At 41.4% G+C, this 13,253-nt stretch overlaps 1 protein-coding gene across 1 annotated transcript in view; it reads left to right on the top strand.

Moving 5' to 3' along the window:
- The first annotated feature begins 642 nt into the window (after positions 1-642).
- The window catches only part of mier3a (mesoderm induction early response 1, family member 3 a), a 47,448-nt gene continuing 34,837 nt past the window's right edge, over positions 643-13,253 (top strand). Inside the window, 3 exon segments of the mRNA XM_055875624.1 lie at positions 643-758; positions 6,584-6,608; positions 9,171-9,316. Of these exon segments, the coding sequence (XP_055731599.1) occupies positions 750-758; positions 6,584-6,608; positions 9,171-9,316 (180 nt within the window). The 5' untranslated portion in view covers positions 643-749.

The raw sequence follows: 13,253 nt of genomic DNA, 5'->3' as shown, positions 1-13,253 counted from the left end.
ATCTCTTTCCTAATTTCTTTTGTCAAACGCAAAGGATGGAAGTATTTACTAGCTGGTTCTGGGGACACTACCATAACTTTCTAACGTTCTACTCCAACCTCTTTCTCTAGAGTGGTCCTGCACTTTACAGGTCTACTCTCAACACTATTCATTGTTTCCCCAGCAGTATTCATCCCTCCATCACCCTAATTATGATTTCTCTTACTCCTGTTCCTCATATTTACAACAGGTGTAATTAGCTGATCATCACTGGTTTTGTCACCGTTATCAATTGCCCTAACGCTACTATCTGAACTATCCACTTGTACAGCTGTGCCAAAAAACAAACAAAGATACATCTTGTCCCTTAACCAAAAATGACTTCATATAGGAGTTTCGCTTGTTGTCATAGAGATTGATAGAGGTCTCATCATGGATGTAACCTATTTAAGGAAGGTCATTGTCAATGAGGGCTTCCACCATTTTAAAATAGTAAACTGGGTGGGGATTCCTATGAGTTGGGAGCAATCAGCCAATAAAGAAGAAAAATTGACTACTTTAAAATGGAGATGGAAAGATGAGCCCTCTATCTATCTCAATGGCCTGTTGTTCACACGCGTATCTATCCTCTCATTGGCTAGAATGGTCGACTCCCACCTGATCTCGCCTGCCTTCCATTTTTGAGGACATGTATTGCCATTGTTAGAGTGGTCACTTGAATATCTTGTCAACATAAAGTACAATCTTCGTTGTGAATTAAATGTACAAATATGGCGGAGGTGAGTAAGAAAACCGGGCAGAAGCATCTTAGCTATTTGAAAGCTGTATTTTTCAGATAGATTGTGTTAAATCAACGGTGTCACTATCGACAGTGGTCTTTAAGGTTTTAATCTGAATTGCCGATTTTCAGTATTGTGATTTAGCATTAAAAAAATCTAATTTAGCGACGTCCTCGGTTACAGCAAATATATTTTTAACTAACCCTCCTATCTGTGGTTGTAGCCTAGCTAGCTAACAGTTCGCTAAGGTTAGGTCCATCGCAGGGGTTCGCATCGGAGCATACTTTGCTAGCTAGCTACGTTACCTGGACAGCTAGAATGTTTGGTACCGATAAATCCAGTGAAATTCGATTTTTCTACAATATCAACTGAGATTACTCAAACGTATGTCGGTAACTGTGCTCAGTGGCATTGCATTTCGTTTCACTGTTGACAAATTAGGTAGCTACCTAAACGTTAGAAAACATTTAGATAACGTAACGTTGTAGGCTACATTAAGTGGCTTTAACGTTAACGCGTTAGCTCTCGAGAATCCAGCATTGGGCCATAGTTTTCCTTAACACACCAGCTATCGTTTCTGGGAGCATAACACGAGCTAACTAGCTACAAGATTGTGGTTACTGCTGAACATGCATAGATTAAGATTTCATGCAATTTACTGGGGGGGTCAAACTATAATTTTTTTGGCTCTGGAGAGGGTTGTGTTATTATTTTTTATTAGGCACAGGGTAGTGCCCCCCCCCCTCACGGTTTACATTCGGTATTCGCAGGTTTTACTTAAAAATTTCTTCCATCCTAGTCAAATTGCCTTATCAAATTTTTGAAGGTGTTCTGGTACATCCCTTGTGCACTGTGCTAACTTTCGCTATATCACAGGTCACTATGGTCTGACGGTCTATCCTGCACTCTATCCACTGTTCAGTGACGATAGTGGTAGGGGGATAATTTGTCCAGATCTGCAATAGGCTAACTCGCGATCATACCACACACAATAAAAACATTAAAAGCTGCATCAATTATAATATAAATCCACAACAAAAAAATAGGAATAGCTGATAGGCAGCGGAAAGACCAGGTGCATCATTGAGAATGAACGAACAGTGAAGACATGACACACAGCTCAAAAAGCTCCCCTATTGATCTTTAGGGGCAATGCAATTATCCTAGCTAGACTAGCCTACAACAATGCAACGAAACATGTCATTGTTTTCAAGCGAGTACAAAATTCTACTCAAGGTTGCAGTGAAAAAATAATTTGAGTAACAGCACAAAAGCCCTGTGATTTGAATGTTTCAATCGATTTGGCTCAGTTGTGGGTCTACTCTCGACAGTTTCTAAGGTCTAGAAAGAGTAGCAGGCCAGTCTGGCTGTATCTTTTACTTCTGATACTGTATACTCTCTGTTGCAGGGCCTAAAATTAACACCTGCCAAAAGCGGGTAGATTTTGGCATTGGTGGGTGAAATGTGTAATTCACCAGCCACTTTGGCGGGTGGTCAGTGCTCCACAGTGAGCAGTTAACTCGGTTTTGTGAATAGAAAGTATGATCACATGTATAGTAAAATAAATGCTGCAGTAGTTGTCAAAGTATTTCTGCCATTTTGTTTCTGGTAAATTAATTGCACGAAGTCAACTACGAACCCCATATAGCCTATTCCACCTCGCTCGTGCTGCAACACTGTGCGCATGTGAAGTGCTGAGTGATAGATACATTTTTAGAAGCGCTGCACACAGGCATAAAAGTTGGTCAAATTTACTTGAAACGAAAGTCTACTGAAGTGAGCCATTGTCATTGTTTCTTGTCTATTTACATTGTTTTGTTCACACGGTAGGTTGTTTTTCTATGTTTGCGTGTCAACTGCTAGCGAAGAGAAGACAACTCGTCTACTAGTCAGTCTCAATCTCACAGGCACAAACATGACGTGAGTCACGCTACCAATGTAACCTCCCGCCCTTAGAGGGGCAGGTGAACATTTGTCTTGTGATTTGATTAAAAGACTAGGTCACCAAAAATGTCATGTTAACAATATACTACATTACTTACATTTAAGTCATTTAGCAGACGCTCTTATCCAGAGCGACTTACAAATTGGTGCATTCACCTTATGATATCCAGTGGAACAACCACTTTACAATAGTGCATCTAAATCTTTTAGGGGGGGGGGGGGGGGTTAGAAGGATTACTTTATCCTATCCTAGGTATTCCTTAAAGAGGTGGGGTTTCAGGTGTCTCCGGAAGGTGGTGATTGACTCCGCTGACCTGGCGTCGTGAGGGAGTTTGTTCCACCATTGGGGTGCCAGAGCAGCGAACAGTTTTGACTGGGCTGAGCGGGAACTGTACTTCCTCAGAGGTAGGGAGGCGAGCAGGCCAGAGGTGGATGAACGCAGTGCCCTTGTTTGGGTGTAGGGCCTGATCAGAGCCTGAAGGTACGGAGGTGCCGTTCCCCTCACAGCTCCGTAGTAAATGTAAATGTAAATGTAATTACTTCTTACTAGTAATATATTTATTGTTTTAGAAACATTACAAAGCATACTCATGTTTATTTTTGTGTGTGTTATGTTGGTGAAAAAAATATTTTGTCTGGTAAATAATCTGAGTGGGTGGTAGATTTTTAAATCTATCTGCCACATTGGCTGGTGGACCAAAAAGTACATTTTATGCCCTGTATGTGGCATCAACACAACCAGTCACAATGTTTTAATCTGATTAGGCTACTTCAAAAGTCTCTTGAAGGCCTGCTCACATCCATAGAAAATATAACTTCAGCATCCTCAAAATGACCTGACATTAAACAGGTTTCCATCCAACCTTTTTATACAACTAAAGTAGCCTACATGTTGGATTAAAAAAAGTTAAAGACATTGTGACTGGTTGTGGACGCAGCGGTCTAGGGCACTGCATCTCAGTACAAGAGGTGACACTACAGTCCCTGGTTCGAATCCAGGCTGAATCGCATCCGGCTGTGATTGGGAGTCTAATAGGGCAGTGTTGTCTGGGTTTTGCCAGGGTAGGCTGTCATTGTAAATAAGAATTTGTTCTTAACTGACTTGCCTAGTTAAATAAGGGTAAAACATATATATTTTTTACAATATTATATTACTAACCGTTTTTGGAACAGTGTAAACAACAAATTATTAGTTATACCTGAGACTCTGTTCTAATGAGAAAAAAATGTAAAGGCTTTTACAGCATAGGAAATATTTAAAAACAGCTGCAATTGTGAAATAGCTTTATCCAACATGTTGTGTGAGACAGAGCTTACGGAATGAGTATGCTATTAAACAAACAAACTCTCAAACAGGCAACAGAAGCAGGATCTGCCTTATTTTTATATATATATATATATATATATATATATATATATATATATATATATATATATATATATACATACACACACACACACACACACACACACACACACACACAGTTGAGGTTGGAAGTTTACATACACTTAGGTTGGAGTCATTTTAAAACTCATTTTTCAACCGATCCACAAATGTCTTGTTGGTCTTCTGTAGTTTTGTCAAGTCGATTAGGACATCTACTTTGTGCATGACACATGTAATTTCCAACAATTGTTTACAGGAAGATTATTTCACTGTATCACAATTCCAGTGGGTCAGAGGTTTACATACAATAAGTTGACTGTGCCTTTAAACAGCTTGGAAAATTCCAGAAAATCATGTCATGGCTTTAGAAGCTTCTGATAGGCTAATTGACATCATTTGAGTCAATTGGAGGTGTACCTGTGAAGGCCTATGAAATGCATCCAAACTCAGTGCCCCTCTGCTTGACATCATGGGAAAATCAAAAGAATTCAGCCAAGACCTCAGAAAAAAATTGTAGACCTCCACAAGTCTGGTTCATCCTTGGGAGCAATTTCCAAATGCCTGAAGGTACCACGTTCATCTGTACAAACAATAGTACGCAAGTATAAACACCGTGGGACCACGCAGCCGTCTTACCGCTCAGGAAGGAGACGCATTCTGTCTCCTAGAGATGAATGAACTTTGGTGCGAAAAGTGCAAATCAATCCCAGAACAACAGCAAAGTACCTTGTGAAGATACTGAAGGAAACAGGTACAAAAGTATCTATATCCACAGTAAAACAAGTCCTATATCGACATAATCTGAAAGGCCGCTCAGCAAGGAAGAAGTCACTGCTTCAAAACCGCCATAAAAAGCCAGACTACGGTATGCAACTGCACATGGGGACAAAGATTGTACTTTTTTGAGAAATGTCCTCTGGTCTGATGAAACAAAAATAGAACTGTTTGGCCATAATGACCATCGTTATGTTTGGAGGGAAAGGGGGGGGGGGGGTGGCTTGCAACCCGAACAACATCCCAACCGTGAAGCACGGCGGTGGCAGCATCATGTTGTGGGGGTGCTTAGCTGCAGGAGGGTCTGGTGCACTTCAACACTAAATGTCATTATGGGGGTGGAAAATTCTGTGGATATATTGAAGCAACATCTCAAGACATCAGTCAAGAAGGTAAAGCTTGGTCGCAAATGGGTCTTCCAAATGGACAATGACCCCAAGCATACTTCCAAAGTTGTGGCAAAATGGCTTTAGGATAACAAAGTCAAGGTATTGGAGTGGCCATCACAAAGCCCTGACTTCAATCCTATAAAAAAATTGTGGGCAGAACTGAAAAAGCGTGTGCGAGCAAGGGGGCCTACAAACCTGACTCAGTTACACCAGCTCTGTCAGGAGGAATGGGCCAAAATTTCACCGAACTAATTGTTGGAAGCTTGTTGAAGGCTACCTGAAACGCTTGACCCAAGTTAAACCATTTTAAAGGCAATACACTCAAATATTATTTGGAAGCATGTAAACTTCTGACCCACTGGGAATGTGATGAAAGGAATACAAGCTGAAATAAATCAATCTCTACTATTATTCTGACATTTCACATTCTTAAAATAAAGCAGTGATCCTAACTGACCTAAAACAGGGATTTTTTTTTACTTGGATTAAATGTCAGGAATTGTGAAACTGAGTTTAAATGTATTTGGCTAAGGTGTATGTAAACTTCTGACACAACTGTATGCATGCATACATACATACATGCATACATACATGAATAGTTTAAGTTAGGCTATTGATAACAAAACCCCAACTTAAGTTTGTATTCTCGCATTTCTTAGACAATTAAGGCAAGGGCTGTTTTCTATTCTCACTTTGCTGCTGCCTTCGCCACATTGTACTTAACATCAATATGCTGGTTAACTTTGCTGTTATGCACATCAACATGGTCTAGGAAAAGGCGCCATTTCAACTGCCTGTTTCAGGATTTCTAGCAAGCTTCCGGGTTAGAGTCCCGCACCTTGAAATTCGTTGCATATATTTTATCTAATTATAAATATTGCATCAAAATGTAGAAAATCTGATTTCCCCCTAGCTGATCATAGTGTAATGAAACAGGCAGGAAGAGTGAGGTGGTCGGTGAACCCTCAGCCTTCTAGCCTGTAGCCCTGCTTGATAGACTGTGACACACAAGCATGCTGAAGTGACAAAGTTGATATCAATATTTAATTAACAGTTATTTGTGCCGCCCTTAGCGAACAACTCATAAAATGACCCAACTAACGTTACCAGTACCTTGCTATTTAAGAGCTAAGCAAATGGTGTCATGGTAATACCAATGACTGTATATGGTGACGTAAACTAGACGGTGGATTATCTTTTATGTTAACTAAATTGGGTTATAGTTTCATATATAACTTACTGTCATTGTGATGATTTTGCCTGTTTACTAGATGTAGCCTAGCTAGCTAACGTTATTCCAAATCTCACCCGCTACTATCTCTTTTTTTTAGGCTTCCTTTGGAAGTACAAGCCCAGGTAAGTTTTCTACATGTTTGACTTTTTGTTGTATTAATGCAGGTGGAACCATGAATTTGTTGTGCAGTACCAGTCAAAAGTTTGGACACACCTACTCATTCCAGGGTTTGTCTTTATTTTTACTATTTTCTACATTGTGCTGACCAACTGGCAGGTGTCTTCACTGACATTTTCAACATGTCTGTAATACCAACATGTTTCAAGCAGACCACCAAGAAGTGCCCAAGAACACAAAGGCAACCTGCCTAAATGACTACAGACCCGTAGCACTCACGTCCATAGCCATGAAGTGCTTTGAAAGGCTGGTAATGGCTCACATCAACACCATTATCCCAGAAACAATAGACCCACTCCAATTTGCATGCTGCCAGTCCCCTCCTGTACTCCTTGTTCACCCACAACTGCATGGCCAGGCACGACTCCAACACCATTAAGTTTTCAGATGACACAACAGTGGTAGGCCTGATCACCGACAACGACGAGACAGCCTATAGGAGGAAGGTCAGAGACCTGGACGGGTGGTGCCAGAATAACAACCTATCCCTCAACGTAACCAAGACTAAGGAGATGATTGTGGACTACAGGAAAAGGAGGACCCCGTTCTCATCAACGGGGCTGTAGTGGAGCAGGTTGAGAGCTTCAAGTTCCTTGGTGTCCACATCACCGACCAAACTAGAATGGTCCAAACACACCAAGACAGTCGCGAAGAGGGCACGACAAAGCCTATTCCCCCTCAGGAAACTATAAAAATATTTGGCATGGGTCCTCAGATCCTCAAGAGGTTCTACAGCTGCAACATCGAGAGCATCCTGACTGGTCGCATCACTGCCTGGTACGGCAATTTCTCGGCCTCCGACCGCAAGGCTTTACAGAGGGTAGTGCGTACGTCCCAGTACACCACTGGTGCTAAGCTACCTGCCATCTAGGACCTCTACACCAGGCGGTGTCAGAGGAAGGCCCTAAAAATTGTCAAAGATCCCAGCCACCCCAGTCATAGAAAGTTTCTCTCTACTACCGCATGGCAAGCGGTACCGGAGTGCCAAGTCTAGGACATAAAGGCTTCTTAACCGTTTTTTTCTACAAGCCATAAAACTCCTGAACAGGTAATCAAATGGCTACCTGGACTATTTGCATTGTGCCCCCCCCCCACCCCTCTTTTACGCTGCTGCTACTCTGTTTATCATATATGCACAGTCACTTTAACTATACATTCATGTACATACTACCTCAATTGGCCTGACCAACCAGTGCTCCCGCACATTAGCTAACCGGGCTATCTGCATTGTGTTCCACCACCCGCCAACCCCTCTTTACTCTTTACTGCTACTCTGTTCATCATATATGCATAGTCACTTTAACCATATCTACATACTACCTCAATCAGCCTGACTAACCGGTGTCTGTATGTAGCCTCGCTACTGTTTTTCACTGTCTTTTTACTGTTGTTTTCATTTCTTTACTTACCTGTTCACCTAATACCTTTTTTGCGCTATTGGTTAGAGCTTGTAAGTAAGCATTTCACTGTAAGGTCTACCTACACCTGTTGTATTCGGCGCATGTGACAAACTTTGAATTGAAAGACCCAGAGTTACCTCTGCTGCAGAGGATAAGTTCATTAGAGTTAACTGCTCCTCAGCTTGCAGCCCAAATAAATGCTTCACACTTCAAGTAACTGACACATCTCAACATCAACTGTGTAAATCAGGCCTTCATGGTCAAATTTCTGCATTGAAACCACTACTAAAGCACGTCAATAATAAGAAGAGACTTGCTTGGGCCAAGAAACAGGAGCAATTGACATTAGACCCGTGGACATCTGTCCTTTTGGTCTGATGAATCCAAATTTGTGATTTTTAGGTTCTGACTGCCATGTCTTTGTGAGATGCAGAGTAGGTGAACGGATGATCTCTGCATGTGTGGTTCCCACCGTGAAGCATGAAGGAGGAGGTGTGATATTTTAGAATTCAAGGCACACTTAAACCAGCATGGCTACCACAGCATTTTGCAGCGATATGCCATCCCATCTGGTTTGGGCTTAGTGGCACTATCATTTTGTTTTTCAACAGGCCAATGACCCAAAACATACCTCCAGGCTGTGTAAGGGCTATTTGACCAAGAAGGAGAGTAGTGGAGTGCTTCATCAGATGACCTCGCCTTCACTCTCACCCAATTGAGATGGTTTGGGATGACTTGGACTGCAGAGTGAAGGAAAAGCAGCCAACAAGTGCTCAGCATATGTGGGAAATCTGTCAAGACTGTTGGAAAAGCAGTCTTCATGAAGCTGGTTGAGAGAATGCCAAGAGTGTGCAAAGCTGGCTTCAAGGCACAGGGTGGCTACTTTTGAAGAATATAAAATATATTGATTTGTTAAACACTTTTGGTTATTACATGATTCCATATGTGTGTGTGTGTTTTGATGTCGTCACTATTCTATGATGTAGAAAATAGTAAAAATAAAGAAACCTTTAAATGAGTAGATATGTCCAAACTTTTGACTAGTACTTTACATCATTCACCGTATTTACTAGCAAAGTCTAATGTTACTGTGTTGTTATTATCCAGTTGGCTCTCTGTCTTCAGAAGATCATGACTTTGATCCGACAGCAGAGATGTTGGTCCATGACTATGACGACGAGCAAACTTTGGAGGACGAGGAGATGCAGGAGGAAGGGACAAGCGTCAGCGCTGAAATAGCAGATTTAGAGAAGGTACAATTTTGATGTTCCACAGATGTCATTGTTACAAGATGCAAAATTAGACAGGCTAGAAATCTAAAATAATGCATCAAATGCATGCACCCATATTGGTTTCCAAGTCATTGTACACTTGAGCTCTTTTTGTAATTAAGGGATTGTTCACTATTTGTTGGACTACATTTTTCTAAATTGAACTTGGCCATTTTTTTTTAAACAAACCATTCACATTTGGGATATTTTGTTTCTTTCAGCTGTCGCTGGCAAAAGAGTATCTCCCGCTAATGTAATCCAATGGGGCCAATATTCTGAATCGCAAATATTTTTCCATGACACTCCAAAGTAACGTGTAGCCTTGAGGTTGTACATAATAAATATGTGTGTGAGGGGTACTCAACTACTGTAGTAGTTACAAACTCCCAAGTCGCGACCCCCAAACGGTTCACACACCTCTTGTTGGAGGAAAGAACACTTTGCAGCAGTGTTTCTGCTGCACTAATTTAACTGTGGCGCTGCGCCACAGCAAATCATTGCCAGCACGACCAAAAAATATGAAACATTAAAAAATATTTGTCAATGGGCAGTTTGAAGATGTTAGAACAGTCCACATTTTACTTTTCTTCTACAAACAAAATTAGTAATAAATAAGAACAATCTGACAAACCCATAGATTCATTTATCTATACTGAACAAAAATATACATGCAACAATTTCCAAAATATTACAGAGTTAAGTTTAATAGAAGGAAATCAGTCAGTTGAAATAAATTCATTACGCCATAATCTATGGACTGGGCAGGGCCATGGATGGGCCTGGGAGGGCGTAGGCCCACCCACTTGGGAGCCAGGTCCTTCCACTGGGGATCCAGGCCAAGCCAATCTGAATTAGTTTTTCCCCACAAGGGCTTTATTAGACAGAAATACTCTTGAGTATTTGTTTGTTCCCAGCTTTCATTCTTACTTTATTTCTCAAATCCTAAATAAGTACAAACTGCACAATTTTTAAAAAATGTTAGACTAAGTGGTTTCTGTGAGAAATACAGTTACTGTTACCCTAACAGGTAGGTCTACATTATATTCACTGTTTATGCACGTTTTTTTGGGACATTGAGTGCATTTGGAAAGTTTTCAGATCCCTTGACTTTTTCCATTTTTTGTTACGTTACAGCCTTAGTCTAAAATGGATTAAATAAATGTTACTTATCAATCTACACACAATCCCCCTTAATGACAAAGTGAAACAGGTTTTTAGAAATGTTTGCAAATGTATATACAAATAAAACACCTTATTCCAGACCCTTTTGTTATGAGACTCCTGTTTCCATTGATCATCCTTGATGTTTCTACAACTTGATTGGAAGACCCCCATGAAATGGACAAAAAATGAATGGCAACATATTGCCATTGGGCAAAACATATGCACGATCGCAAATACCACTCAAATGGACAGCAGTTCATTCAAAGCTTGTGGCAAATGTCAAGTGTCAGATGGCAAATTCAAAACTCCCTCTAAACAAGTGCTTTCTGGACAGTTTTTTTTGAAATTCTTTACTTTTCTTAATTTAAAAAAAATGTTTTTGTCAATAATACATAACAACCATATGAACATACCTTAGGCCTTATGGACAAACTCAATAAAAGATCATGTTTTGTCCATTTGCAATATATCAAGAGCCCAGTGAACCATGGCCAAATGGCATAAGAAATGTCCAAATGCCATACATAGGTTTTGAAAGTACCAAATCAGGATGTTATGTCCATTTGCCGTATAGGATCATAGGAAGTCAGCTTCCGAACCCAAAAGTCGGTTAACCATGTCCAAATTGCATTTATACTGACCAAATGATATCACTATGTTAATCCCTGATTCAACCTAGGTCTACTTGTCATGTGGGATTTTTGGGGAAAACGTCAAATTATTGATGTGCACTATTGATGCGCCCTACCCAGCTGTGGACCCATTGCACCCCCCTAAAGGCATTAAAAAAAATTGCTCCTGGTAACCCGTTCTGATCACCAGGTGCACGGCTGACCATTTGCAATGGCTTACAATGGGCATTTACCATCATGAATTTGACATGCTCTAATATGCTGCAGAAATGTCCAATTGGCTGGCCCGTTGAACTCGGGATGGCCGGGCAGTGATAGTGGTTCCTCTCCATCGCTCGTTGGTGTTGATTTCAGTCTGTCATTTTGGTGATGGTTCATTACTGTTTAAACTTATTGCAAATAGACAAAAGTGAGCCATCAAGTCAGCGTCCATCAGTCAATAAGATATCATTTTGACACCAAACTGATATATACTATCACATATTATCAGAGCAGGCCTAAAATTCACAGCGCCTTCTGTTTAAACCATAATAAAAAAACGTAAAATGCGTAGTTACATTCTAGCTGCGGGTCCAGTTATGACATTGTGTAGGCCTAGCTGAGGTGACCCCCGAGTTTCGGTTCAATAGGTAATTCGAAGCCCAAGCAGCGACCTTAATTAGTGCTGAAAATTCCCTTTGTCCGGGCATTGCTACGGGGTCCCTGAGAGGGCTATCGGACAAACTTTAGGGTCCGTCTCTATGGGCCGAGGCGGTTTCAATGCACCTAGTCTTGTGACTCTGGGACTTTTCTAAATGTCGTCATTTTTGCGATAGTTAAAATGAATTGAAGTCATTGCAAATGTACGAGGCTGTTTCTCGGTCTGAAAAGCTTCTAGAGCCATATCTTACCATGCGCTATCGACTTAAGCTCTAGAACATGTGTATATACAGTTTCAGAGCTCTAGGTCGGACGGTTCTTTTGATAGTTCAAACGCAGGTAACTATTGCAGGCTCTGTGTGTCTATTAGCCTCACACTGTGTCACTCCCGTGTGTGTGTGACTTCAGAAAATCACAGAAATCACGTAGAGCTCCGAAACGCCGCAACTGGATCTGTAATTTTTTTGGGGGGGGGAAACCCCTTAACTATCACCAATTGTACAATTTCTCATAAATTACGGTAGATAAATGGCTGTTTCTTTTTTCCTGACACCGTAGGTTCATGTACTTTGACGAGAGCGGTCAACTTAGCGCTCTATTACAGTTTTTGACCTTTAATGGCCTCAACGCCATCTTGTTTCTGGGCTAAAAGCCCATTTGGCCAAACCTGTGCTCACCGAGTTTCTTCTCCGAAGTCTTTTCCGTTTATGAGAAATGGCCATGTCACTTTGGTGTTTTGTCCATTTGCAATAAGCAGCCAGTTGCCATCTGGTGGTATTTTCCAGAACAGTGGGAAAATTACCTAAGATCTGACCCTGGGGCACGGCCTGAGGCTGTCGGCCTATTTGCGGACGTCTAGTAAGGGACCGTACATTTGCAATATGGAGATCCTCATCAATCATACGGGAAATGACATTGCCATCCCTTATGTAGGGAATTCTATTGATTGGACATGATTTGGAAAGGCACACACCTGCCTAAAGGTCCCACAGTTTACAGTGTATGTCAGAGCAAAACCAAGCCATGAGGTCAAAGGAATTGTCCATAGAGCTCTGAGACGGAATTGTGTTGAGGTACAGATCAGGGGAAAAATACCAAAACATTACTGCAGCCTTGAAGGTCCCCAAGAACACAGTGGCCTCCCTCATTCTTAAATGGAAAAAGTTTGGAACCACCAAGACTCTTCCTAGAGCTGGCAGCCTGGCCAAACTGAGCAATCGGAGAAGGGCCAGGGAGGTGACCAAGAACCCGACGGTCACTCAGACAGAGCTCCAGAGTTCCTCTGTGGCGATGGGAGAACTTTCCAGAAGGACAACTGTCTCTGGTGGAGTGCTGCAATCAGGGCTTTATGGTAGAGTGGCCAAACGGAAGCCACTCCTCAGTGAAAGGCGCACGACAGCCCGCTTGGAGTTTGCCAAAAGGCACCTAAAGAACTCCTAGACCATGAGAATAATATTCTCTTGTCTGATGAAACCAAGATTTAA

This window comes from Salvelinus fontinalis, chromosome 21, assembly GCF_029448725.1.
Source record: "Salvelinus fontinalis isolate EN_2023a chromosome 21, ASM2944872v1, whole genome shotgun sequence".
NCBI lineage: Eukaryota > Metazoa > Chordata > Actinopteri > Salmoniformes > Salmonidae > Salvelinus > Salvelinus fontinalis.
The sequence above is the reverse complement of the archived record's forward strand: the minus strand, read 5'-3'. Positions and strand labels throughout refer to the sequence as shown.